Below are 27,195 nucleotides of genomic sequence, written 5' to 3' on the forward strand. Positions count from 1 at the left end.
ATTCAAAGCTGAATTTTCAGCATCATTGCTCCAGACTTTAGAGTCACATAATCCTTCAGAAATCTTTTTTTTTATTTTATTTTTTTTTACTTTTTTTATATCCATCAAAGAATCCAAAAATTTTTTTTACACAACTGTGTTCAACACTGATAATAATCATAAATGTTTGTTGATCATCAGATCCTCATATGAGAATGATTAGTGATTTAGTGAAGGATCATGTGACACTGAAGACTGGAGTAATGATGATAAAATCAGCTTTGATCACAGGAATAAATCACACTTTACTATATATTCACATAGAAAATAGTCACAACAGAACTGTCACAATATTACAGCTTTTTGTATTTTTAATAACATAAATGCAGCATTGGTGAGCAGAATGTAAAAACATTTAAAAATCTTACTGTTCTCAGACTTTTGACCGGTAGTGTGTTTGTATATTAATCCTGATGGGATTGAGCTATGAGGAAGTGCAAGATTACTAATACTTTGTTCAATTTGAATAAATTAATTTTGCAAGTAATTTTGTGATTCTGCATTTCCTTTTGTACGTTTTTTTTAAATTGCGTGATATAGGTCTTAAATTTAATTCATAATGGTCTTGAAAAGGTCTTAAAAAGTCTTAAATTTGACTTTGTGAAACCTGCAGATACCCTGGAGTTTTTTTTACAGGTGTTGCTACTGTCAAGTTATGCAAACACAAAAATAAGCAATGGCATATAGCTGACCTAACAACATGTTAGAAACGCTTGCAAGGAAAATTAAAAACTGAAAAACTCAGCCCTTCTGAAATGTTCATAGAACATTTTTGCCTCCCCGCTAGAGCCTTCCGGTTTTTATTGTTGCTTTAGTCAGAAAGATTTAATTCTGTCTAACTGTTGAATCTGAAGAACAAGATTATTTGAGTACTTTATGCTCAGCTAAAGACATCTTTTGCAAATCATTCTCTTTTTTTAAGTGTGCCACCCTTCTGTTTGAGGGGTTTAGAAGTTCTTTGGGGTGTGCTTGGGTTTTATTGCCTGGTTTTATAGGCTTCTGCTGGATTCTTGGAGGGACTTCAAAACAACAAAACCCACCTCCTTGTCCCTTTAGGCTGGGGTCAAAGACAGTTCATGAGTTCACCTTTAAGTTTAGGCCTGTTATTGTGTCCTTACGCTGGGTAAACAGAACTCATTTGCTCACTTCTTTTTGGTAAATTTCATCTTGATATCAATAACATCTGCTCTACTTTCACAAACATATTGCAGAATATGGTGGTTAAATCTAAATCACCTCAGTTTAGGGGATTTGTGGTTTAAAGACAGCTAATATGGGGGAAAAGTTTAGTAGTAGTCGGAATATATATAATATATATGTAGTGTGCTTGTGGCTGACACCCTATGGTTCAACACTTGGTCTAGACGCTAGGCAGGAGAGAATATTCCTCTGCCTCTTCCAGTCCTGGGTGTTTTGTCTTTGCGGTCACACTCAGCCCACATGCTTTAATAAGTGTTTTTCACACTGTGGAGGAAGCCAGGCGTGCCCCATAGGCATGACTGTAAGCAAACAAATGAACAAAGACAGAAATGTTTGTGACACTCAGCAAACACAAATATTCAATATAAGTGCTTCCTTTATGGCATAATCCATATTTTTAACCATCATATTTTTATTGTTAATAATTAATGGTAAATGTAATTGTTTTATAATTGAAATTACTTGATTGTATTTCATTGATTTTTACACACTTTTCATCTTCACAGCAAGTTCTCGTAGAAATAAAGGAATACTTTAATCTTAGCCGTTTTATTCTAACATCTACTGATCATATATCATGTGTCTTGTTTAGGTTGGGCCCATGTGGTTTGTGCTCTTTACATCCCTGAAGTGGAGTTCGCTAATGTATCCACCATGGAGCCTATTGTGCTTCAGTCTGTCCCCCATGAACGTTATAACAAGGTAAGTTCCGTAACCTTTGAAAGGCAAACGCTGGTAGTCTGCATATCAATTGAAAAGCAAAGGCTCATCATAAGAGCCTCATAAATCAGCTCAACAATGTAAACAGTATGCGTGTAAGGAGTTTAGGTCTATACGGTGAATGTGTTTTCTTAAGGGACCAAGTGCTACATTTATCAATCTTGTATAAACATTGAATGTTGCCATTAATTATACTCCAAAGCTGAATGAATGAAAATTGAGATCCATGTTATGGGAATTTACACTTATGGTCTGAAATGAAAAGAACCAACTACTTACTTGTCATTGAATTTCCTAATCCATCATGGAAAATATGGAAAATCAGAGTTTTTAAAATTAAAATGGAAAAACCAGTAAACTCAGATTACATCTGCATGATATTAGAAAAAACACATTGTGATATTTTATATTTCGGTGATTTATATTGCAATATGAAAACAGTTCCACTTGATGAATAGCTCCGTTTGAAAAGAGTTAAAACATTCTAGAATTTTGTAGGGGAGTGAATCTGCATCGGAACTAATTAATAAATTACCAGCATAGATAAATAAGATGGCACAAATATACAAATGAAATGTGCCTAGATTTTTAAGGTAAGTCTAACAGTATTGAGGTTGAAAAATGAATTGTAAAATAACACTTCATAGACTTCTGTATAAATTAAGTGTAATTAATATTTGTTAAATATACAAAAGTGATTATTCTTTTTATTTTGTTGTTTTATTAACATTAATGACTATATTAGGTATATTAGGCTGCTATCACTTTAAGTACTAATGCACATATCCAATATGATACGTGTCCATTTTCTTCCAAAATTGGTTTGCACAATGCGATATTTGTGTTAAAATCCTACATCGTGCAGCACTAATTGCAAAGTCCAAATGTTTAGACGTTAGCTAAACTTTTTTGCTCAACCGTGAGGGTAAAGAAAACAATGTTAGATCAAGTACTAATGGGATATGCCATCATGACATTGTTCTTTCATTTTTCATTTGAAAACCTAATTACTTTTGTTTTCTATGGATGCCCTTCAATGCAGTAGATAAGTAAAATACAATCAGTTAGTGTTATATGATTTGGATTCAATACTGTGTCTGATGACTCGCAGGACTAAGGAGCCAAGTTTAATCTCATGCTTGAAATAGTGGGTTTAAAATCTGGGATAAAATAGATTCAGCTCTGTTGGTAATTGAGTCCTCACTGTGAGCCAATTTAAAATGGCATGGTTATCACTTGCCTAATAATCGAGGCGCTGGGAAGGGTGGCTTCTGAGAGACTTGTTAAATTGGTAGAGCCTTCACGCTAAACAAGCTGTGGGCCGTGCAGCAATGCATTATATACCATAATAACTGCTTTCTGTATGTGAGGAATCACTTTGGTGGCTGTTTTTTCTTTCTAGACGTGCTACATCTGTGAAGAACAGGGCCGTGAGAGCAAAGCTGCTACTGGAGCCTGCATGACATGCAACAAACATGGCTGCCGACAGGCCTTTCATGTCACATGGTGAGTCTCAGAGGCATAATATTCCAGCTAAATGTCATTTTGCACTACCACACCGTAACTGGATTATGCTCATTTGCACTGCCGACTGTTATTTACAGTACCTACTGTTTACATTTGTATTTTGCACCGTACTTCTAACTGTAATATGCAATCACTTCCACTGCACTTTTACACTTTTTTTCGGATAGCTTCTGTCCATAATTTATTGCACTACCTTAATCCACTGCCATATTCCTCATTTTAGCCTAACATATCATTGTATACCTCTATCTGTAAAATTCTGTTTATAGTAATAGCCATCTGTATATTATATTATATTCATAGTACATATCCACCTGTAAATTCTGTTTATAGTATTAACCATCTGTATATTATTCACTGTACATATTCACCTGTAAATTCTGTTTATAGTAATAACCATCTCTCTATTTATAGACATATTTATATATACTCAGTACATATCCATGTCCTGCACTTATGCAAACGTTGTATATCCTGCACTTGCTGCTATTGCACTTCTGGTTAGACCTAAACTGCATTTCGTTGCCTTGTACTTGTACTTGTGTAATGACAATAAAGTTGAATCTAATCTAATCTAATCTAATCATAATGTTTATATCCTTAATTATGCCATCTGTTAATTGGATAGGAATAGCAGTGTTAACTACAAACTTCCATTTAATTGAATGAAATCACTTAAACTGTACAAAATAGTATATAACTGTTTTTAATCTGCATTGTGTACAGCCTTTTTAAAGCTGCTTTGTCTTTGTCTTTGAATGTAGTGCTCAGCTTGCTGGGTTGTTGTGTGAAGAACAGGGCTCAGATGCTGATAATGTGAAATACTGTGGATACTGCAAGTACCATTACAGCAAACTGGTAAGAACCATACTATACTAACTAAACCATACTATACTAACTATAACACCCTGACACAGAGCACCGCTGCTGCGGATCCCGCAGCATTTATGCCTTTAGTCACTGACATTACAGATATCCTGTCATTTTGAATTAAGGCATTAATGACGTCTAGGCTGAGTATAAATAAAAGTTGCAGTACGGGAAATTAGGCTTGCTGTGATAGTCTGTTACACAGTGTTCAGCCGCACACTGGTTACATCACTTGCCCACCGAGGCACCGTCCTCACTCACTGTCGTTTAGATTTTTTTTTTTTTATAGTAATAAAAATAATTTAGTTCAGTTAGAGAACAGACACAACAACTGAAAACTGCACTGATCTGCTCAATTAAGCGTGAGCTGAACGAGAGTCGCAGCACAGATTAGCAGCAGGAGATGAATTTCATTTATTAGTATGGTGTATTCCGTGTTTTTGTGTTTGTTAATAAAGCTGTCTTTCATTTTGTTAATAAAAGTTCTATGCTTAAAGCTGCAGTCCGTAACTTTTTTGGTAAAAAATGATCCAAAATCAGTTTTTGAGCAAGTACACAACAAGCCAGTATTCAAAACTATCTCCTTACCTTAGCCCCAAAAGTTTAACAATAATAATAATTTGAACGGTTTGATGTTATATGAGCGATCGGTAGATTTAATCACTGTTGGTAGCGTGATTTATTGTAATGATTTGTTCCCAAAAGTGGCATACATGTTACTTACTTGTTCAGATGACATTTTCCGGTGAAAATTCTTATTTAGGTTATACTCCAAAGAAAAGCTGGAAAATATTTACTAGAATAATCTTTTATTACTGCTCAAAAGAGAAAGAGAAGAAAAACACGTAAACATTTGAAATGGGCTGTTATTATGGCAGTAGTTAACGTTATATACGTTAAAATAGCAGCATTATGTTTACCTCATGTAAATAAGAGGCTGTATTAACTTATTTCTGCTCATTTCCACATTTTTAAAATGACATCCTATCTTCCTATTTTTTAAACAGGTGATTTAAATAATTAATAATTTCCTATTATTAAATTAAATATTCTTTATTTAATTAATTCTTATTATTCCAAGCCAACATTTTATTTACAGCAGATAATCATTCGACTGACCATGTGAGCAGTACGTTCCCAGGTTCGTATGATCACAAAACTCGCTTCTCCACCGTGTGAATAAATCACCATCTGAAAGCATGAAGTGGCATGCAAATGTATTTTTACGGACGTCCACATGAGAAAACGATTACCGTCTGAATAGGGCTCAAGACGTAGAATCTGTGATTCATCCGTGCTGAGGAGCCACCAATGCACAACTCGCGTACAGATGATAACGCCGCAAATAACTGCAATTGCAGGTTTCAAACAGAGATGGCGACATAGAGGAAAAACTTACAGACTGCAGCTTTAATATAAGCGAGTTTGTCGTTGTACTGTTTTATTCTTATTGAAAAACACAAGGCAGCTGCTATTTGCTAAGTGCAGATAGTGATAGATGCTATTTACACTGTTTAATTACACTAAGTGAAAATAGTGTATTTTCTTACGGTAAATAGAATCTAATCACTATTTTCACTTAGTGCCAAATAGCATATCACTATGTAAAAATGGCAGTATTTTCTTTGCAATAAGCGTAAATAGTAGTTAGATATACTTATAAATAGTGGCAGTTACTATTTGCACCTCAATGTTGTTGTACATTAAACGGTATGCAATAATAACAGAGTGTAAATTATTATATTTATTAAAATTATTAAATGGATGCCACCTAATTGGGACAATAAAGCCCTCCCTACACCTACCCCAACCCTAACCGATAAACACTTTATTATTAAACACACGTTAGACACTTTATTTCCACTTTTTTGATATTTTCGAAATAAATGGCTTTCCGATCTGAGATGTGATGGCAAAAGTAGTTGACCGAGTTCGGCAAAAGCTGGATTCAAACACGGGTTGATTTGTGTCTACTTTCTGCTTTGTGCCTTACCCCTACACCATTGCTACTGTTGTTAATCCAATGTCTTCTGTAATTTTGTCTGGCCCAATCAGACGTTATTGGGCGAAGTTAGTGTAAATAGCCTCTGCCAACAAGGAGGGCTAATGGCATTTAGTGTAAATAGACGCTCCGTGATAATGAACCCACCATTCAAGCAAATGCTGCCCCCGAATTGCTGTTAATAATAAAGCAAAAGTATAATGCGCACAGGTGCGACTTGCTCCATCAAAGCAGTTTACCCTGTTGCATGGTAACAACAATGCAAGAGAAGGTGGCAAAATGCATAGTGTTGCACACCCTCACTTTTATATTTTGGTTTTTGAACCTTTAGTTTTGTTTTCCAAGCATCAGTAACCACACTTTTTGTCTATCTGTTGCGAATGTACTGCAAAAAGAATGAGAGCAGAAATTAGATACACATTCTTGCTGCTTGAACTGTGTCAGTCATGCTGGTCAGGAAAGTGAGTGAGAACACACACAAACAGATTTCTCATCAATATCGGATCACTGCCACGATTTTGTTCGATCATGTTCATATCAGCAGCGAATCAGAACCCAGTTCACATTAACCGTAACCACCCTTGTTAGGCACCAAAAGTGCTTGTGTGAAAGCACCTTTACAGACCTTTGAATGGGAGTGCATATGTTAGTTTTCCTATAAATTTCTATCTACTAGTCAACTGGTATTTAATGGTCATGGTTTGTGTATTTTGTCATTAGTGCTTCATATATTGAGGTATACTAAATGTGACTGATTTTTACATTTACCAATACATAAATCATGTCAAGCACATCATTGTGACCATGTCATCATCGTTCAAGATGTTATTGCGCATCCAGAATCGCACATGAACTCACCAAGCTTTCGAAAAAGACACTCCCTCATCTGGAATATCTCTCATTTCTCGAATGTCTGGCACTCCTGGTCCAATTACAGCTGCTGAAAGCTGAGCTGTGGCATAAGCCCCCCGTCCACCCCGAGTGGCCCCTGCCACCCCCACCTCGATCTCCCTCAAACCCTTTAACCCCTTAATCTCATTGACAATCAACAGCAACTCACTGGACCTTTGTCTGTGGCTCTCCTTTCCTCTCCTTCCCATCATCCCCCCTCTTTCCTGCATTTCCCCCTTCACTCTGTCTTAATACCCCTCTCAGAAAAAGAGGGCTAAGGTTTCAGAGAGATACAGGGACTGCCCAGTGGCAGCTCTCGGTGACAGCATAACGGCCTGTGGTTTTCCGTCCAGCTTTGCTCGGTCCTTAGTGTGCTTGTGGACTTGGGTGTTTGTGTGTGTGTAAGTGTGTGTGTGGCAAGGGGTTTTACTCACTCCAGCCCTAGAGCTACACTGAGCTTTAGAGCCACAGCCCCCTGCTGCTTCTCAGATTCGTGCTGTGTGTGTGTCTATCCTCCCACTCAACAAAGGCTTCTCAGATACTGCTAGTCCTCTACAGGTTTTCTGAGTGAGGGGCTGGAGGCAGGGCCAGTGCTTTGTGATGTTCTCATAGGGGATTGTAATGAGTTGAGGATGGAGGGATAGTGATGTTTATATATGTATACACCATTTTATTTCATTCAGGCACTTATGACTACTCTGATTACTGGGGAATAGACGCTAAAGTCAAAGTATTTCTTTTTTTTTTTTCCTGATTGGTTAGTGTTGTGATTTTATGCATTCTTTCATATTTTACGTGTCTTTTTTCCTGGTTTTAGTTGGGCTTTTTGGCATCGGTGTAAATATAAATATATATTTATAGAACTATTTTTAACCATTTTTTACCATTCAAAAAGTTTGGGTCAGTAAGATTTTTTTAAGAAGTTTATATTCATTCAGAAAGGATGCATTAAATTGATTGATTTTCTATTCATCAATTTATCACAGTTTCCACAAAACATTAAACAGCATATTATCAACATTTATAATAAAAAAAGAAATGTTTCTTGAGCACCATATTAGAATGATTGATTGAAGACTAGAGTAATGGCTGCTGAAAATGTACCTTGGCCATCACAGAAATAAATAACATTTTGAAATGTATTAAATAGAAAATGGTACTTTACAGTATTACGTTTACTGTATTTATCAAATACATGACCCCAAACTTTTAAATGTTGGTGTATATTTATATAAATATATATTTGTGTGTATATTTGTGTCTCCCATTTTGTCAGAATTAAGTGACAATACATTGCTTGTTTTGTTTGTTGTCATCCATTGTGGTGATTGCCCTATTGTACAGGACAGCATGGTGTTTCTGCATGATGTACCATGTCTCCCTGTCACCATGTTAATGGACTGACAGCATCAGCACAGTCTCTTGGATTAATAGTTCAATAGCTGGCTACTAGCCCCTGACTTTTCCATGTAGGCCTTTGTTTCAGTGGGCTGCTGGTAAACAAAGACCATTTGTGACTTGAGGTCTTTGTTGTTGTGGCATTTGTTGTCAATAGCAGCTTTAGAGACTGTTGACTTCAAAAGTAATATGGCATATTTTACCAAGATTTCATTTTGGTTAGTTTGAATGTCAAGTTCATGCATGATGGCGTAATGTTTTTTCTTCTTATATATTTTTTCGTAAAACATAAAATCAGCCGTTTCTGTTGGTACATGAACAATGTTGTTGATTTGTAGTTGTATAGAGAAATCAAATATAAGTGACAATATCAAGGTGGTATTTGGCTTTCCCGAATTACATTTCCGTAAGTAAAATAGCCCTAGATGCTGGCATGGCATTAACACAAACAAACAAACAAACATTACGATTGGTCGACTTGATGGGCTCATGCAAATTGCTTTTGATGGAGAAACCATAAAATATATAGAAATGGTTGTCATGACAATGTTTTTTTTTTGCGTAATTGTCTTCTATTTGTTTTCTTTGTCTCAGTAAGGGCTATTTTCTTTGCTGCTAGAAGAGAGAGAAGTGAGAAATAGGAAAAAAATTGGACAGACTTTAAATGGTAACTCGAAGTTCCTTTTTCACCTTTTAGAGAAGGAGCAAAGGCCGTGGTAGTAGGGCTCAAAGCTTAAGTGATTCTTCCACTCACTCTTTGGATAAGCACCATGACAAGGAAACGAAGGTAAGGCAGCCTCCAGATCTACCTCACTTCCTGCCATGTGTGATTGATGCCCCCCTCCTCACGACTTCAGACTATGAGGTAAACGAACAAAACCAAAACTCTGTTTCGTCCGAAGTATGCAAATTACATGAGCCACTGTCACCCTGTGCCACCCCTCACATGCACACTTTTTATATCCCACAAAGCTTTTAAAGCCACGGGAGGGAGAAGAGTGCCTTTTATCACTCAAAGTGATTAGTATTTTGATGCTGCCACAAATTATCAACATAAAGAGTGCTGTATGCATAGAAAAGCATCCGTCATGGCCATTAGTTCCACAGAGTACGTTTAATCAGTATTGATAGGTAGTGTAGTCATTTGTTCCACTAATTTTCTATTCGCAGCCATACCGAATGAAACATGTAGCATTATTAGCCCTGCTCGCCTTCCCATTTAATTCAATTAAGCGTAGGCCCTGTAACATGGCCTCATATCAATAAATGAGTACATAACGGCGGAAGATGATCCTTAGTGCATGTAAAAAAAAAATAAAAAAAAAACATTTGATTGTGCATCTTGTCTGTATTTTTCTCTGAAAATCTGAAATACTAATCCAGCAGACCTCATAGTGTGAAATGTGTGGAGGAGCTCATCACATCTATCCATCGTCATTGATAATTTTCTGCCTGTCCCTAAGCAGCTCCCACTGGCCACATATTTCAAACGCTCAGCCTCTGTACAGCCATCTTAATCAGCGATAGCTTGTCTGATTTGTTCTATTTGAACCGGGTCAATAAAACGGCTCTGGTTTGATTTAACATTTTCAAATGTTTTCGTGGTATTCTTCAGTTTTTGAAGTTTGAAGGATGTACATTTATTTATAATTGAATTGTCTGTTGTGAACCTTTTTTTTCTTCATTTAATAATTCTGCTTAATAGTTGTTTTTCAAAAAGTGATATAAAAAAAAGAAAATTCTCTGAAACATGATAATTGTGGATTTTTGCTGTTCTGCAAGCTTACCAACCTACATATAAAGTGTGGAGCCACACATGCATTTTTTTGTTTTCATTTTGCTTTTTTAACCGAATTAAAACAAGTATTTCGTACATTATAAATCATTTTAAAGTAATGTGAAGAAAGTATTTGACTGCATTTGAGGATCTGGGTTGCATTCGTGTATTTAAATGAAGATCTGAATGCTCACAATAGTCAGATGAGCACTTACAGCGGGGAGTGCAGGTCAGACATTGAGGCTGTTGGTTATTTGACACAAATTCGCTAATTATTTGAATTGGTTTGAATGACTTTGCATTGGAAATGCATACCAAAATGGAGTAGATGGTGCTCTTTTAAGCTGCTCAAAGACAGACTGTGCAGCCTGTGTAATCTAGGTCAGCGAAAGATTAAATATGAGATGCCATTTAAAGCCGTTTCTCCCAGAATTATTCTGATATTTAACTTCTTTGCCTTATTCTGCATCGAGAGGGGTTGACATGAACAATGATTCGGGTTGGAGCTGTATTCTTGAAGATCGTGTTGTGAAGTGCTCTGTGCTCCGCCATGGCTATTGTTACAACACCTGATTTGCATTAGCAAAGGGGGCCCATCCCCCCTACTCCACATTCCCAGGTCAAAGGTCGGGGGGCTCAGATGTATACCTAGCTAATTCCAAACCCCAGGGCCAAACAACAATAGAGGCTAAAAGCTTCTCAATTTGCAGCTAGTTCAGATGTGCTCTGAGAGGCCGTTGAGAGCGGCATCTGGGAATAAAATGATGTTTTCAATCTCTCTTCCTTCTCCTGCCTCACATATCTTAAATCTGATATGTTTGGGATTTTAGCTTTGCTTTCTCGATGATTAGTTTTTCTTTTGTATTTAAACGTTTTATTTTATTTTTAAGCTTTATTATATTTATTCATTTCCGTAGTTGAATTTTAATACTTAGCCTGAAGCCTCGGGAGTCATTTCTTTGTTCGTCCTGAAAGAGATTTGCTACATTTCACTAATCTGCTGAAGGCATTGATGAATTATGATAAATGCCTTGGCATTTTGTTCTCTCTCTTTTCAGTCACCTCTGCCTGAACTATTCATCTTTGTATAATTAAGATAGCTGTCGTCTTATGTCAAACTCTTGCAAGACGTTTATGTCAGAATTTTAATTAGACCAGTAAACAGCAGTTCATACCTTTTGTCATTACATAAGGGTCTACGTATCTAGATGTTTCAGTTTGTTTATTTAATGGAATTAAGATGAATGTTGTGTATTTTTCTTTTTTTTTTTCATTCATAATCAAAGCCAAGTAGAGATTTTTTTCTTCTCATAATAACACTGCCTTGTCAACACCTTCAGAAACGATGTTAATTAAGACTAAGAGTCTTGTCTTTGCTTCTCTTCAAAATTAGCTTGTTTCTTGCAGAGCAAATGCACATAGCAAAGCTTTGTAATTTCAGTAAATGCTGTTATATTTTTTATTATTTTGTCACTTTTAATAAACTTGTCATTTTGCTGGGTTTTGTGGTTAAAATGATGGGATTTGCAGCATAAGCAAATCATTAAGCATAACACAAAAACATTTGTTTTGGATATGTAGGTTGCAGATGAAAACCAATAGCAGTGCGTATTCAATACAAATACAATATTTTCCAACCACTTAAAAAGAAAATCCCACGGTGCTTATTCAACACCTTCATTTCAAGTGTGTATTATTTTTCTGTTCTAAGGAAATGGCATTTAAGATAGTATATGCAGGAAAATGGTAAATGGCGTTGAAGAAGCAGAAGCTCATTTTCATTTTCATTGAAAAACTTGAGCCTGAGGGCCTCTGGAATTGTCACCGCCACTTGCACTGAGAAGTAGCATAAACCGTTATGTTCAGAATAATTGTCAATTCTAACTGAGACAATGGGTGGAAGATGACAGAAAGGGGCAAAAAAAGATAGACGTTTGTATATCGCTCCTGTGGGGAATGTGTAAATATTCTCTACGACTGGTTCAGGATCACTGCATATTTTTACAGCCATGCTCTTAAGAACAGAAACGGAGAGGTTGGAGGTGTTCGATTGGAGTGCGAGGTGTAAATTTGTTCACGCTCCCGTTTCTCGGGCGCAAATAGAGCTGTGTGCAGTGGCACTAGACTGGGGTGTAAATTGAGCTGTAGTAGACTCTGGTCAGGCCTGCAATGTGAAACCTTTCCTATCCAGAGGAATACCCTTTATTTTTCTTTACAGGAATATCTTCATGGGCAGCACAAGTGGCTCTCCTTGCCAGGATTGAATGCAGGCAAACTATTGACTTGTTCAGAATGAGACTCTCATTGTTTCACCTTTTTGCGTTTCCCATCTTTCTGTCTCTTTTCAGAAATGGCAGTCTAGACTCTAGGCTAAAGTCCTTCCCAAGCTGTACTGGCTTCAGTCAAAACATTTGTACCATCTTCATTAAAGTTTTGTTTTGTTTTGTTGTTGTTCTTTCATCACAGAAGCATAAAGAAAGAGATCGCCACAAACCAAAGCACAAAAAGTCTTTGGAACTGTCGCCTTCCCTGGTGCCAGCACTGATGGTGACCTCTGAGAAGGTGAGTCCACCTGTCTGTTAGACTAGGATAGATGCCTGAGAGTTTGTCAAATATCAATTAAAAAAAGTGCAAAGCCTTTTTGCCCATATGTGCATTCCCTTCTTGGCCACAGAGCTACAACAACAGCACCAGTGCCGGAAGTGTCTCCTCCATCTCCTCCACTCAGAAGCGACTGGATGACAGCGGAGGCCGTTTCACCAATGCCAACTTCCAGGAAGTTCCATCTCACTCCAGTTCCAGTTCCAAGGATGGTGGCTCCTCGGATGGCAAGAGCTCGGATGGCAAAAGCAAGAAGTCCAGCAGTCACGGTACCAGCTCAAGCTCAGGGTCCAGGGGGCGCAAGTCTGCGCCGAGCAAACCCCACGGTCCTGTGGTCACCACGGCGACTTCATCCACGGCCCCCTCCTCGACTAGTCCTTTTCAGCAAGGTGAGACTTTCAAACATTCCAACTTCACTTTCACTTCAGATTGTTGATGAAGTGAATCGTTAAACACCCTCTTCATGTTCCTGAATTGAACGGCCAGATTCAAGTCTCGTCTCGACTTCCTGTGTGTGACATTTCAAGTGAGTCTGTTGTGACAGAGCTGGATGGAATCCAGAAGCCGTAAGCTTGGCATGTGTGTGCGATAAGGCTGTCGTCTGGCTGGCTGCCGGCCGCTGTAATATGGAGCGGCGAGTCTTTCCGATCTGGCAGTGCTGTGGGTGGCGTCTGTGTGTGTATGAGTGTTTATGTGTGTTATGAGGGAGGTTTGGGAGTCAGGGGAGAAGCATGCTCCCTTCCTTTCTGCTATCAAGCCGTGATGGAGGGATTGAAGCAGAGGTCACGTCTGGAAAATTCAGACTAATCATTAATGTGTCAAAGTGCGGCAGGGGCCTCCTCGCTGGAGTTACGCGCAGACTTCAAGGAACCCTGGAAGAAGAAACAATGCAGTGTTTTCTCAGCAGAGCGCAATGAGATCAAAAGATGTTGGAGATTAACTATGGAGTCTAATCTTCTGACTGAGAGTGTCATATTGTCTGGGCTGTTGTGACAACACCTGACACAGACCCAGCCACACAACTGTTCTGTTTGGCCACCCTGATGTAATATCCCAAGTATATGAGAGATTAATATCAGCAATCTTTTATTAAATTGAGTCCTTTGAGGTTGACAATAACAGAGAGCTGAGGTAATATGTAAAGTTTTGTATATTGCTGCTTATGTGAATATTGTTGTTGATTATAAGAGTGGCAGATAAAAAGTAATATTCTTTGAGGCAGGATTTAAGATTTAAAGTTAAGTCGTCTCTCTTTTCGGACAGATTTTGCTCATCTTCAGGCAGCAAATGGATAGCAGTGCTTAATCTAGGATCCAGCGATAAGATATAGCAGAACTTCCTGAACGTGTTTTTGAAAGAACTACAAAATGGAGCTAGTTATCTATTTGTCATGGCAGCCTTTTTTGTGATATTACTTTATCTTCTGGACGTGTTGGCATGCAAGCTCTGTGTGTGTTTAAATGTTAGTGGGATAGACTCAGGGGATAGACTGCATAGTAAAATTGGGAAGTAAAGCCTCTGCAGCCTCTTGCCGCAGCTGTGAAAACATGCACGTCGGAGTTGTTTCTCTGGCTTTGGTTAAAGGACAAGTCCTTGCCTGAGGGGAGGGTCCGAATGAACACCTAGATCTGGGTCACCCTTCTTGCCTGCCTACATGCATACCTGATTGTTTGGCTTCCTGCAAATTTGGTGGGATTATGGAATTTCCTGATTTCTTCAGGAAAGTTATTTAAAAAAAATATGTAATACATTTTTTTTAATTTTCAAAATCAAAAAACTTTGTTTTTGATACTAAAATTCTCATCTAAAAACACAAACATTCTCATCTACATTTGTGTTCAAATTGAAAACAAAAAGAGCATTCTCCTAGCTATTTAACATTTTAGAGATGTTTTTTTTTTTTTGGTATTCATTTTGGACAGCTAATATAGTTAGGGTCAGTAAGATTTCTTTTTCTGCAAGTATGCATTAATAAATACTGATCTTTTGAACTTATTCATCAAAGAATCCTGAAAAAATATGTATCATGGTTTCCTCAAAAACAATTAAGCAACACAACTGTTCAACATAAATAATAAGTGTAAGCAAATCAGCATATTACAATGATTTTTGAAGGATCATGTGACACTGAAGACTGGAGTAATGATGGAAAAAATTAACATAATTTAAAAAAGAAAATTTCAAATTATAGTAATATTCAAAATATTTCCTCCCCACTGTAATTTTGATCAAATAAATATAGCCTTGGTGAGCATAAGAGACTTTACTATTTTTAATTAAAAAACTTTTAAATGGTAGTGTGTATTATAGCAAAAGTTGCTAAACTATTATGCACAGAATTTATATTGTTTTTTGTGCTACAATATTACAAGCTCCTTATATAAAAGGTGATTGTAGCGCTGTTGTCCAGTTCGGCGCTCCAGCTATGGTGTTTTTCTGTGTACTTAAAAATTGTGGCTGCAAAAGGGTCTTAGTTTTATGACCACATGCCACCTCTCTGTTGGTTTATGCTGTCTGTCTGTTAATGTGGTTGTGACATTAAGATGCACTTTTATCTTTATCTCTTCCTTTTTCTCTCTCAGGTCTTTTATTAGGCAGCAGCAGCAGCAGCAGCAGTAAATCAGCCACTACTGGGTCTGTGGTTCAAACCACATCTGATTTCCTCAGCTTCTCTGATCCCAGCCTGAGGGCCGGCGAATCTTACACGCCTCCATCCTTTGGCCGTTGCCATGTGAAGGGTGGTGCGGAAAGCGGAGCCTCTGAAGGCATGGTGGCTCTAAACACCTTCAGCATGATGTCCCTCCCCCAAAGCTCCAGCAAGCATTACGAAAACTGTCACCCAGCTGGAGAGTTGAGTGGCCTGGCCTCGGCCGGCTACAAACGACCCCAGCCCTCCTCGTCCTCTTCCTCTGCGACATCGTCTTCATCTACAGGTGAGGATGGAGTGAAGAAGAAGAAGAGAGGGAACTGGAGAAACCGGTATGGACCGTGCTTCACCACCCAGGACAGTAAAACCACTGATACAGGAGAGCACGGATCCACAATGCCCTCATCCACCTCCCCTTCGCCATCCTCTATGAGCACCATGGCCTGCCGCGGGAGCACCGTCAGCAGTACCGGAGGTGTGGGTGCGGTGGGTGCTGGAAGCAGCAGTCTGGGGATTCAGAAGTCCCCATCCCTCCTCAGGAATGGAAACTTACAGGGTATGACTGTCAGCTCCCCATCTGCAGGACCAGGTGAGCAGAGAGCGCTGTAATTTCATCTGTTTAAAGTTTTGCTTAAAGTCGGCAGGAAACTATAATTGAGCCAAATTCAAATTCTCACTAATACAGATGATTTTTTTCCGTGTTGTGGATGATATCAATATAGTGCATAGCAATGGGGCTACACGATTAATCATATTTAAATCATTACCAAGACATCTGCTGTTCTTGTTTACACATAATCTATGATATTGGCACATTGGTTATTTATCCTGGAAAAAAAATTCTCCCTTTGACATTTCCGTTATCTTGCATTGGTAACAAACCTCCACAAGCTTTCATGATTGGGGTTGCCAGATGTCAAGAGTTTAAATACCTCAATCAGAACTTTCCTCTTAAAGACCCTGTGGTGAAAATCCAGTTTTTAATGTTGGTTATATGTCTATGTGGTGTTTTTAATATGCCTTCAGACAAACCATGTGCAAGTTCAAGTCAACACCATTTCTGAGTGTTTTCTCCTCAAAACTGAAGTGTTTCAAAGACCGTCTCAAAAACGTAGGTTGACAGTCTCACGTCAACGTGCGGGCGGGCTTTAGCATATCATTAACTGCAGTAAAGCAGGGGAGTCTTATCCCGGTATGTTTTTCTGTTCATCTGAAAAATTGGGTATTTAGCAATATAGTTGAATTATGTACATGATGTATATTATGATGTTATGATGAACTATATGCTTTTCTCCACTGATGTTGTATGATGCTCAAAGCATTTCTAAGGATGCTGATTTTTAAAAGGCAGCTGTCTGACTCTGAGATGGCGAACGGGTTTGTGTAACATTAGCAACACATTATTAGCTGTTTGATAATGTAGTCAAGTAAAAGGCTAATCATATTAATTACCGTTATGGGTCAGACGTTGTAAAGAGCGATACCATTGTGCAGCGTTTACTACAGTATCTTGAGGAAAGTTGACCGTGTGTTAAAAATATAGATTTCTAATTGATTCTCATTTTTACGAACCGATATCGATTCTTAAATCCCAAGAATCAATTAGTCATCCTGTTTTCTGTTGATGAATGAAAGGAACATTGTAGCGCGCCTCCCATCCAATAAATCGCAATAATCTTTGTGCTTTGTTACAATTGATATGAACGTCTCAGATTTCAAATTACATCCTTTTTATTACGAATTTCAAAACCATAAATACCGTTTTGGCGCTGTGGTGTGAGATCGCTCTGGCAGCTCAGTTCAGTTCAAGAGAAGCGGCAGTGCAGATTGCACATGAACTGATCTTCTCTTCCGCATTAAAGGATTAGTTCACTTCAAAATGATAATGTCCTGATATTTTACTCACCCCCATCTCATCCACCATGTCTTTCTTTCTTCAGTAGAAAAGAAATTATGTTTTTTGAGGAAAACATTCCAGGTTTTTTCACTCCACCATTGACTTCCATTGCAACCAAAATGTTGAAGGTATAAATCAATGCAGTTTCAAAGTGCTTCGAAGGGCTTCAGAGTCTCTGCGCAATCCCAGACGAGGAATAGGGTCTTATCTAGCGAAACGATCTACCATTTAAAAAAAAAATTAATATACTTTTTAACCTAAATTGCTCATCTTGCGCTGCTCTGCGCTCTCGCCAGTGATTGCGCAATCACGTCGAAAACATCAGACTAGACATAGGCGGAAGCACCGCCCCGTGTTTACAAAGTGCTCGTGTGAAGACTAATACAAACACCCTGTAGCAAAAAAAAAAGGTAAACCAACGATGTCGGATGATTTTAAAGTTGAAGATTTAGTTTTTTTGGGAAAGGGCGTTTGTATTAGTACTCGCACGTTCACTTGGGGACCCTCGTCTGGGATCGTGCAGAGCCTCTGAAGCCCTTTGAAACTGCATTGATTTGGACCTTCAACATTTTGGTTGCAATGGAAGTCAATGGTGGAGAGTAAAATCCTGGAATGTTTTCCTCAAACTTATTTTCTTTCCGACTGAAGAAAGAAAGACATGAACATCTTGGATGAGATGGGGGTGAGTAAAATATCAGAATTTTCATTTTGAAGTGAACTAATCTTTTAATACCAGTTACAGCGCGTAATAAACATGAATGAGCATCTGAAAGTGTGTTAAAAGATAGAGTACAACTTACCGAAATCCGTATCATGTCAAATGGAATCGCTCAATCAGTGTTTCAACCGTGGAAAGACGTCAATAAAACATCTTGTAAACAGTGTCATGTAACGTCACATTTACCTCAGGAAAACCATATCCAGTGTCCATAAACTCGTTAGTCAGCTAGAAAAATTAACTCTAGAGAGGAGCATTTTGCTAAAAATTGGCTATTCATTATCATTTTTTTTAATGTTCTTCAATATTTAATGCATGTATGAATAAATCTGGCCAGTTTTTATGAAAGCCTATTGATAACCATTGTACAATTTGTTCCAAAGGAAAAAAGTGCATATTTGCTTTGAAATGATTTTCAGGTGAAATCACTAAACCCCTCTTATTTTAACGTTATGCCGTATTGAGACCATCCTGTTTCATGTTGTCTTTGAAGGTCCATGGTTATGTCTCTTTTTTTCAGCCCGTTTTTATTTAGATATTTTCACATTCACAGCCTCATTTTCATTCCTTTCAATGTACAAATGACATCTACCATGACCAAGTTTATATTTTTTACTTTTGAATACGTTTACACTCTCTTTAATCCAAATACTCTCTCCTAACATTCGCCATCTTACTTCCCTTATCTCTGTTTATAAAATATAAAAATGGTCATGTTTTGGTCGATCTGAGATAATTATTTTTCAGGAATTACACGTTGGAGTGACTTTTCAATATTGCATTGTTCAATTCCTCTTATTCATCTTAATCTTCCCATGAATTGCAGTTTTTTTTCCCCCATCTCTATTTATTTTTGCAAAAAAAGTCCATTTGACGTCCGCTTTTCTCGAATAGAAGCCTGGGAACCAGCATGATGTTGTTTTGGTCTGTGCTGAAGCTCATTAGGGTAAAAGTGGATGGAGGTGCTCTCTAAAGTGCTTCCTCATTCCTACCTGATTGAGAGCTTAGAGTGGCCCGCTGAATCTCCATAGAGATGCACATTAACCTGTTGAGCCCGAGGGAGCTGGAGGAGGGAAGGAGCCCGTAACAGGCAATTAGTTAAAATTTTATTTGTTCCTCCCTGTCGTTGTCTTCGCTTGGGATCTAGAGTGAGCCGACATCACTTACCGGCTCAAGATAGTGTGTAGAAATGCCCTGACCCCTACTGGCCTTCCTGTTCACTGAGCTGGAGCCAGAACTTTCACTCTCGTGCATATACATGTTCACACCATTCTTTCTCTCTCATTTGTAGGCACTATCTTGCTCGCACCTGCTAAATCCAGCCATTGACAAAAGCGCTCCATGCACACATGCCAGCTAGAATGTTTAACGGGCCTTATCTGTGGCGCTGCACTGTTGCTTGGCAACCATCCGGCTTTTTTGTAGTTTCTTTCCCTCTGATTAGAACTTTAAAAATTGGTGGGGGTTTTTTTCTTCTTTTCTCTTTCACTCTCTACTATGTGCCGTCTCGCTATCGCCCTGTCCCCTCTCTCAAGGATTTTTTTTGTTTGTTTGGTGCTTGTTCTCCCACCCGTCCCTGCCCTCACCTGTTCCTGGCCTTTGGTTGGACTGTAAATATTTAGCTATTGCTAATGCAGGGCTACAGCAGAGTGCTCCACCTCATCTATCTATCTCACCCTCCCTCAATGGCTCCCAGCTCTCTCTTTTTTTTGGATGAATGACTGGTTTATCAGGGAAGCAGTGGGGGCTGTTATTAAATGCAAACATCCATCTCAGCCCTGACCGGTTGTAGGGCTTTATAGGGTGTTATTTACAGAGGGTGGAATGATTCTGGTTGGTTTTCATATGAAATTAGAAGGAAAAGCTGAGCGAGACGCTGTTAAGGCTGGAAGACTCAGATTTTAAAACACAAGGAATTGTACGCTTGTCGACTTTGAATTGGGTTACAGAGAAAAAAACTGACCATCAAACACTAAACGACTGAAGATCACACACCACCAGGCTTTCAAGTTGTTCTGAACTAAACAAATTTATGCCGAAACGTGATTTCCTCCAGACTGCAAATTAGCCTTTAAAGGCTGTTCACACAGAATATACGGTTTTGGAGCTTTTTTAGTAAATTTTTTTTTATGTAAATATGTTCTAGACAGACGTCTTTGTTCTTTTTTTGTAGCATCTTGCGCATGATACAGCATGATACTAAACATGTTTCACACAAGTGAGTAAAATAAGTTAAGTTAAAACAAAAAGTTTTAAATGCTAAAACATATAATGTTACAATGTACCTGTATGACCTTTCCTCTTGTGAACAAAATTTTGAAGAATGTGGTTTCCATATGCTGAATACAATTGTGTACATCCATAAAATGAAAGTCATTTAGACCCTATTGACTTTAATAATATGGACAAAACATCAGACATTTTTCATTTATCTTTATGTTCCACAGAAGAACGTCTCGCAGGTTTGCAAAGACATGATCAAAATAATGACAAAATGTTTAGGTTAACTATGCTTTGAAGCCTGGATTTATTACTGTACTATGAAACTGTGCAGCTGTTCTGTCCATTCAAGTATACATTGACAAGCAATGCATGCATTTGCTGTATTAACTGCAGCCATGCACCTTAACGTATTGTTTTCTGTCAGCACACATTAGAAACATCAAGCCCGACTGTTCGCGTGTGGTGGAACATATCTTGAAGCTAGTAACCCAACGCAAAACACTTCAAGACAACGATTACTGTTCATGATACCACATTTAAATTAAAAACATCTGCCACGTCAAAGCCCTAAATATGTTCTACTGCCGTGCAACAATACCTCGAATCAGTCGCTCCTTCCTTTTCTTCGTCCATAAGGAAAGTGCAGAGGATCCTTATCAGGTTCTGGGCCTCGTCATTAACCTCCCTCTGAACTCGCATGGATTTTCTGCTGAGAGCGGAGACAGGGGTTTGACTTGAAATGCTGGCTAATCTAATTTGAAATTTCCCCTCTTCCCCTGATTTGATAAGGGGGGGTTTCAGGAGGAGATGTTAAGTCCTGATCGATCGGGCCCGTTCGATCAGCACCAGATAACAGGATCTTTGTCCTTGCTTTGTTTGGTCGCGCATGTCTTGTAACCTCTAATCAAATGCTCCGTTGGTTGACCTTTTCTGAAATGTTAATTATTAACCAGATTACCAGATCAACACGATGATTTAAAGATTAATCTAATCATTAATGCATCAAGTTAGCTGTTGGTATTCACAAGTCTTCTAAAAGTAAAACGAATTGGGATTAAATGGAATACCGTGACAGTGATGTTTAAGCTTCCTTTCTCTATTCTCTATTGCATATGCCCTATGTGGAGTTCAGCGCTTGGTACTGTAAATGCTTCACGTGGTACCTCTCCGCCCAACAATGTTTCCTTGTTTCGGCAGTGAATGTAGACTGCCGCGGGCCATTCATTCCTTTGTGTGGCAAGGGGGCCTCTCTCGTTCCTGCAATGGGTCAGCCTGGGCCATCAGCTGGGTTTATTTGAGATGGTGGCAGGGGAGGAGGGAGAGAGAAAAGGGGGGGGGGGGGATCAATAAAACAACAGCAACAACAAACAGCGTGCATGTCATGAACCGACACATAAATATGAATGGGCGGCACTCCTCCCTGGCTCTCCGGCCCCGCCTGAAAAGCCCTCAGTCATTTTTACAGAAGAAATAGTGAGTCGTCAGATTCAGGGAACTGTTTTCTGGGTCACTGGGAGGCCGGTGCAGAGTGCATGTTGAGAGGACTCAGAAATGCTTTGTGCTTGCTCTCGATGTCTGCTGTAATGAGGGCCTGGTCAGACAGGCCATTCAAAGTCCACAAAGTTCATCTCAGGGGCAGTGAGAAAGATAGATGGATAACTAGTGAAGGTATATTGGAGGACAGAGGTTGCCCTTACAGCTATTAAAACTTTGCTTTTACCACTAGATTACAGGTCATAACCTGTGTTGATTTGCTTCACAACCCCCAGTTGCTATGCCAGATCTCCTGCTGATAAACAAGACAATGTTATTTTTGACTCTGTGAGAATTAGAAGAAAACGTTTGTCTTAGTGATTATTGAAGATGTGCTGTTTTACTTGTATAATTGACTGTAATTGCTGTCTTTTTGCAGGTCCGTACTCCAGCAGTAGTGATGTAGCCTGCCCGTTGCCCAGTGCGGTGCTCGGAGGGTCCCTGTCCGGGTCCAATTCCGAGTTACCTGCTCATCAGTCTGTGGTCACTTCCATGTCCACCCTCACCTCACTGCCCCCGACCACCCCATTCACCAGCACCTCATCCACACATGTGAGTATTTAACAGACTTAATTATGTATTCATACTATTCATGCATATGTTTGTTCGATTATTTCAAAACCAGTTTGGTTTGGTTATGGTGAAATGGGCAAATGAATAAAATAAATTAATTTGAGCATAAAACTTAACTTAAGTTTTAAGCTAAACAAAACCACCTTATGTAGTTTTAAATTAAGTTTAACTCAAGAGCTGCTAATATGCTACCATTAAACGTTTAAGATCAGTAGGGTTTTTTTAAAGAAATTAATACCTTTATTTAGCAAATGCATTAAATTGATCGAAAGTGAAAAAATCATAATTTCCACAAAACATAGCAGCACAACTGTTTTCAACATTGATAATAAATGTTTCTTGAGCAGCAAATCAGCATATTCAAATGATTTCTCAAGGGTCATGTGATACTATACTATATTTTAAAATATATTCAAATATAACTTTTTTTTGTTGTAAGTGCAATAATATTTTTCAATATTACAGTTTTTATTACTGCTTGTGTTTTTGATCAAATTAATGCAGCCTTGGTGAGCATAAGAGACTTCTTTAGAAATCAAAGAATAATCTGACCAACTTTTGAGCTGTAGTGTATATCTGTGAAGAAAAGTAATATTGCGATCACAGCTTTCTGCTCGCACGTATCCGTAATGCATTATCTCTCACTAAATTAACCAATTAAAAGGAATTATACTCATCGTTTTTGTACTGTGTTAATTTGCTCCAATTTTATCAAGATAAATGCTGAAAGCACATTCATGGCACAAATAGTAATTAACTCATAAAAGGCTCGGATGTAAACGTTGGGTGCAGCTATTTATGCATCAAGTAACTCGCATGTGTTTTCTTTTTTCTTTTCTACAGAACAAATGAATTTGGTTCTCAAGTGCCCGGGTTGTGTTAATGCAATATTTATGTAATTGCAGCAGTAATATTAACAGTACGAAGGAAGCCGTCTAAGGGCAGCATGTCTACATAACATGTCAGTGGGAGAAGTAAAGTTTGTCACTTCAGACCTCATTTTTCAGCTCTTAAAAGACAGTGTTTTGAGTCATTTAGGGTATTTATTACTAGGCTGCTTAAGTATATGGTCTTAACGGATGAACATGATTGTGTTTGCATTAGCTAGACAGAGAAGTATGTGTGGTCAAATAAACAGAACGACATTGTGTGAAAAGAGCTGTAATTGGCTTTATATTTGCTATATATGTCGCTTTAAGTCAGTAATTATATTTATATATAAATATAGATATTTTACGATGTTTTTGAAAGAAGTTTTATGCTCATCAAGGCTGCATTTAAAATAAAAGTAATAACACATTTCAAATAACTGTTTCTATTTGTAATGTATTTAAAATTTTAATTTATTTCTGGGATGCGTTTCATCATTACTCCAGTCTTCAGTGTCACATTATCCTTCAGAATTCATTCTAATATGCTGATTTGGTGCTCAGGAATTTATTTCAAATGGATTTTTTTTGTAACATTATACATTGATTTACTGTCACTTTTGATCAATGTAATGCCTCCTTTCTGAATGAAAGTATCACTTTCTTCATGAAACAATATTTAAATCGTTAATAAATACAGAATGAACGGATCGGCGACTTCAGAATCCCCTCCCACTCATTGACAGACTCCTGTGTGTGTGTTTAGATAGCAATAATAAAGTAAAGTCATTCTTACAGACTCCCAGTACTGTTCCAAATGGGCCCATTGGAAGCGCACTAGAGACTGAGCACCATCTCTGCCGCTCTCCTGAGCATCTTTGTCTTGACTTGCACTGCTGTAGCAACCAGTTGTTTCCAGGCAACAGGGCTTTGTTTGTGCAGATCTGCCCTCTCTGCAGGCAGGGTGGCCTTACATTAGGAGATGAAGTAGACCCACTGATGGCCTTAATGCTGCAGGGCTCGGCGGTCCAGCCCTTTCTAACGCACGCTTGCAAATATCCTCCATTAGTCCTAAGCTTTATGGCGTAGGAGATTTAATATGATGGACTTTTTTTCTTCACTAGGTAGTTAGCTGATCAGTAAACAGGTGATGTTTTTAAAAGTATATCTGGGGTTATTTTGATGTATAACATGATGTTTTATCAAATATATTCAGCGCAAACAATCATCCATCAGCATGACTGTCTCCTGAGATGTTTGCTTTTTTTTTCCTCTCCATCTCTAACTCTCCCTTTGTGGATGGAAGAATGGTTTGACGAAAAAAATTCAGTGGTTGCAAGCAGGGCAGCGGTGACCTTCGACCCCAGCGCACACCCCCTAGGCCCACCTCTGTCCCACTCTTCGTTAACCTCCACAATGGTGCTGAGAGCCCTAAGCCTCAAACAATCCGGCTGTCCCTCTTTTCCCTGTGCGGGCGCATTGAGCTCAGCTCGCTGATGGGATGAGGGCTGACAGGCTGGACAGAGAGCTGTGTAGTGGGATGAGGGGTTCTCTTCTTACTGGTCATGCTCCCTCCTCTCTCAACACGGCCTGAAAGAGGAGTCTGAGGAATTGGGAGGGCCGTGAGGGGCCAGGGGAAGGCAGGATATTTTTTTTTTTGCCATTTTTTTGCTATTTTTTTTTTTAGAACCATACCATTAATATTTATTATCATTATATTTATTTTATATTATGTTTATAGAATTGGTATGCATTATTATTTACAATTGTAGATAAGGCAGTTCAAATTCAATGCCAGGTTTAGGGTTGGACTACCTCATAGACTTGCGCCATGTCCAAATAAAGCACAAGCCATAAAGCACATTTTTACATGTTAGTTGAAGATCCATTAAAGAAGCATGTTTTCAAGGTTGGTTTAAACATTGGCATTGTGTGGGGGTATTCACTGGCCATTTGCAAGAGTGGTTCAAAATGTGTTTGTCTGATATGGTCAGAAATCAGATATAAAGGCATTATTCTATAATAACAGCAAGAAATACAATACATTGTAATTTCAGCAAGCATTATTTCCTGTTTGGAACAGATAAGGCCTTGATGTTGATGAAGCGAGGAAAGGAAAAGGAAAGAATCTATTGATTTTATGAAAATATGCTGTGAGAATAAGGATGGAATAAATAGGTGAATGGATTTTCGTTCCAAAATATAATACATTACCATTAAATTTTTGAGGTCAGTAAGATTTTTAAGAAGTCTCCTATACTCACCAAGGCTGCATTTATTATGAAATGCTATAAAAACAGGGATATTGGGAAGTATTATTAATTACTAAATTAATTAATTTTTTATATTTATATATATATATATATATATACATATATATATTATTTAAAAAAAAACAGTTTTAATGCAATATATCATTTTAATATATATATAATTTTTTTTAATGCAACTGATTCCTACGTTGGCAAAGCTGCATTTTTAACATCATTACTCTAGTCTTCAGTGTCACATGATCCTTTAGAAATCATTCTAATATGCTGATTTGATGCTCAAGAAACATTTCTTGTTATCATCAAACAGCTCTATTTTTTTAAATGAATACCTAGTTCAAAAGAACAGTGTTTATTTGAAATAGAAATCTTTTGTTACATTATTGCCTTTACCATTTATTCAGCAAAGGATGCAATAAATTGATCAAAAGTGGCAGTAGTGTAGTCTGCAAATTGGAATAAATATGAGTAATCATCTCTTTTAATAATTCTTCAGTTCTCAATAATTCTTTATCCTCCTAATAATTCGCTGCTATTTACAACATTGTTATACAGCAAAAGTGTTATTTAAATGTAAGTAATGTGAAGGTGTGTGTGGTCTCCACCATGCACCATAATGTGAAGGTTTGTGTGGTCTCCACCATGCACCAAGTTTGTTGTTGCACATATGCTGCTACCTCAGAAGCAACACCGCAACCAATCCCAACCATTATTAGGGAAATGGCTTAATTGGATTAAATAATTAGCTGCAGAAGCACATGGTCTGCATGTTGTTCAGGGCTGTGGATCTGCTGTTGCAGGCTTAGCCAATTCTCCTGGCTCACAGGAAATCCAGCTGACATGGTGTTTTATCATCCAGCTCTTTGGCCAACGCTCACGCACACATTCATATGACTCATGCAGGGACACGCACTTAGGCACCCACGATATTTGGAATTAGACAGTGTTTACATCTTTAGTCTAACTCTCTTTATGCGTTTCTTCCTTAGTCAAACTCACTACCAGGATCCTTTAACCTGGCGCCATCCCATATGTTTGGAAACAGGCTGAATCCGAACTCTGCCATGGCTGCACTGATCGCCCAGTCAGACAGCTCCCCAGCAGGTGAGACACACACACACACACACGGGGAACCACACTGATCCTTAGCTGGTACCTCCCACTGGCACAGAATTCCCTTCTCAAATCCTTTCTTCCTGCTTCCTGCGCTCTCTTCTCCCATTTCTCCTCATCCTCCCATTATTTCTCCACTCCCCTGTGCATGTGGAATGTGTGGTCAGCTGTATCCCCCCCCAACCCCCTTACCTCCTCAGGTCGCAGAGAGAGGGAGAGCCAGAGAACAAAACTCCCCGGGACAGAGAGCTGAAAGTGTGCATACCTGTTAAATGAAGCATGCTACCACTCAAACATTTCATTAATCTGCACAATGACCGCAGTGAT

The 27,195-nt window shown here is 38.4% G+C and overlaps 1 protein-coding gene across 6 annotated transcripts in view; it reads left to right on the top strand.

Moving 5' to 3' along the window:
* The window catches only part of mllt10 (MLLT10 histone lysine methyltransferase DOT1L cofactor), a 58,004-nt gene that overhangs the window by 16,155 nt on the left and 14,654 nt on the right, over nucleotides 1–27,195 (top strand). For 4 of the 6 annotated variants that reach the window (XM_079805774.1, XM_079805776.1, XM_079805777.1 and 1 more), the window contains exons 4-11: nucleotides 1,832–1,941; nucleotides 3,362–3,465; nucleotides 4,251–4,344; nucleotides 12,891–12,986; nucleotides 13,099–13,414; nucleotides 15,608–16,261; nucleotides 22,423–22,595; nucleotides 26,745–26,859. In XM_079805774.1, the coding sequence (XP_079661900.1) occupies nucleotides 1,832–1,941; nucleotides 3,362–3,465; nucleotides 4,251–4,344; nucleotides 12,891–12,986; nucleotides 13,099–13,414; nucleotides 15,608–16,261; nucleotides 22,423–22,595; nucleotides 26,745–26,859 (1,662 nt within the window). The remainder of the gene's footprint in view (nucleotides 1–1,831; nucleotides 1,942–3,361; nucleotides 3,466–4,250; nucleotides 4,345–12,890; nucleotides 12,987–13,098; nucleotides 13,415–15,607; nucleotides 16,262–22,422; nucleotides 22,596–26,744; nucleotides 26,860–27,195) is intronic. The other 2 variants (XM_079805775.1, XM_079805779.1) reach the window with 2 other exon arrangements.

This window comes from Gobio gobio (assembly GCF_949357685.1).
Source record: "Gobio gobio genome assembly, chromosome: 23".
Taxonomy (NCBI): Eukaryota; Metazoa; Chordata; class Actinopteri; order Cypriniformes; family Gobionidae; genus Gobio; species Gobio gobio.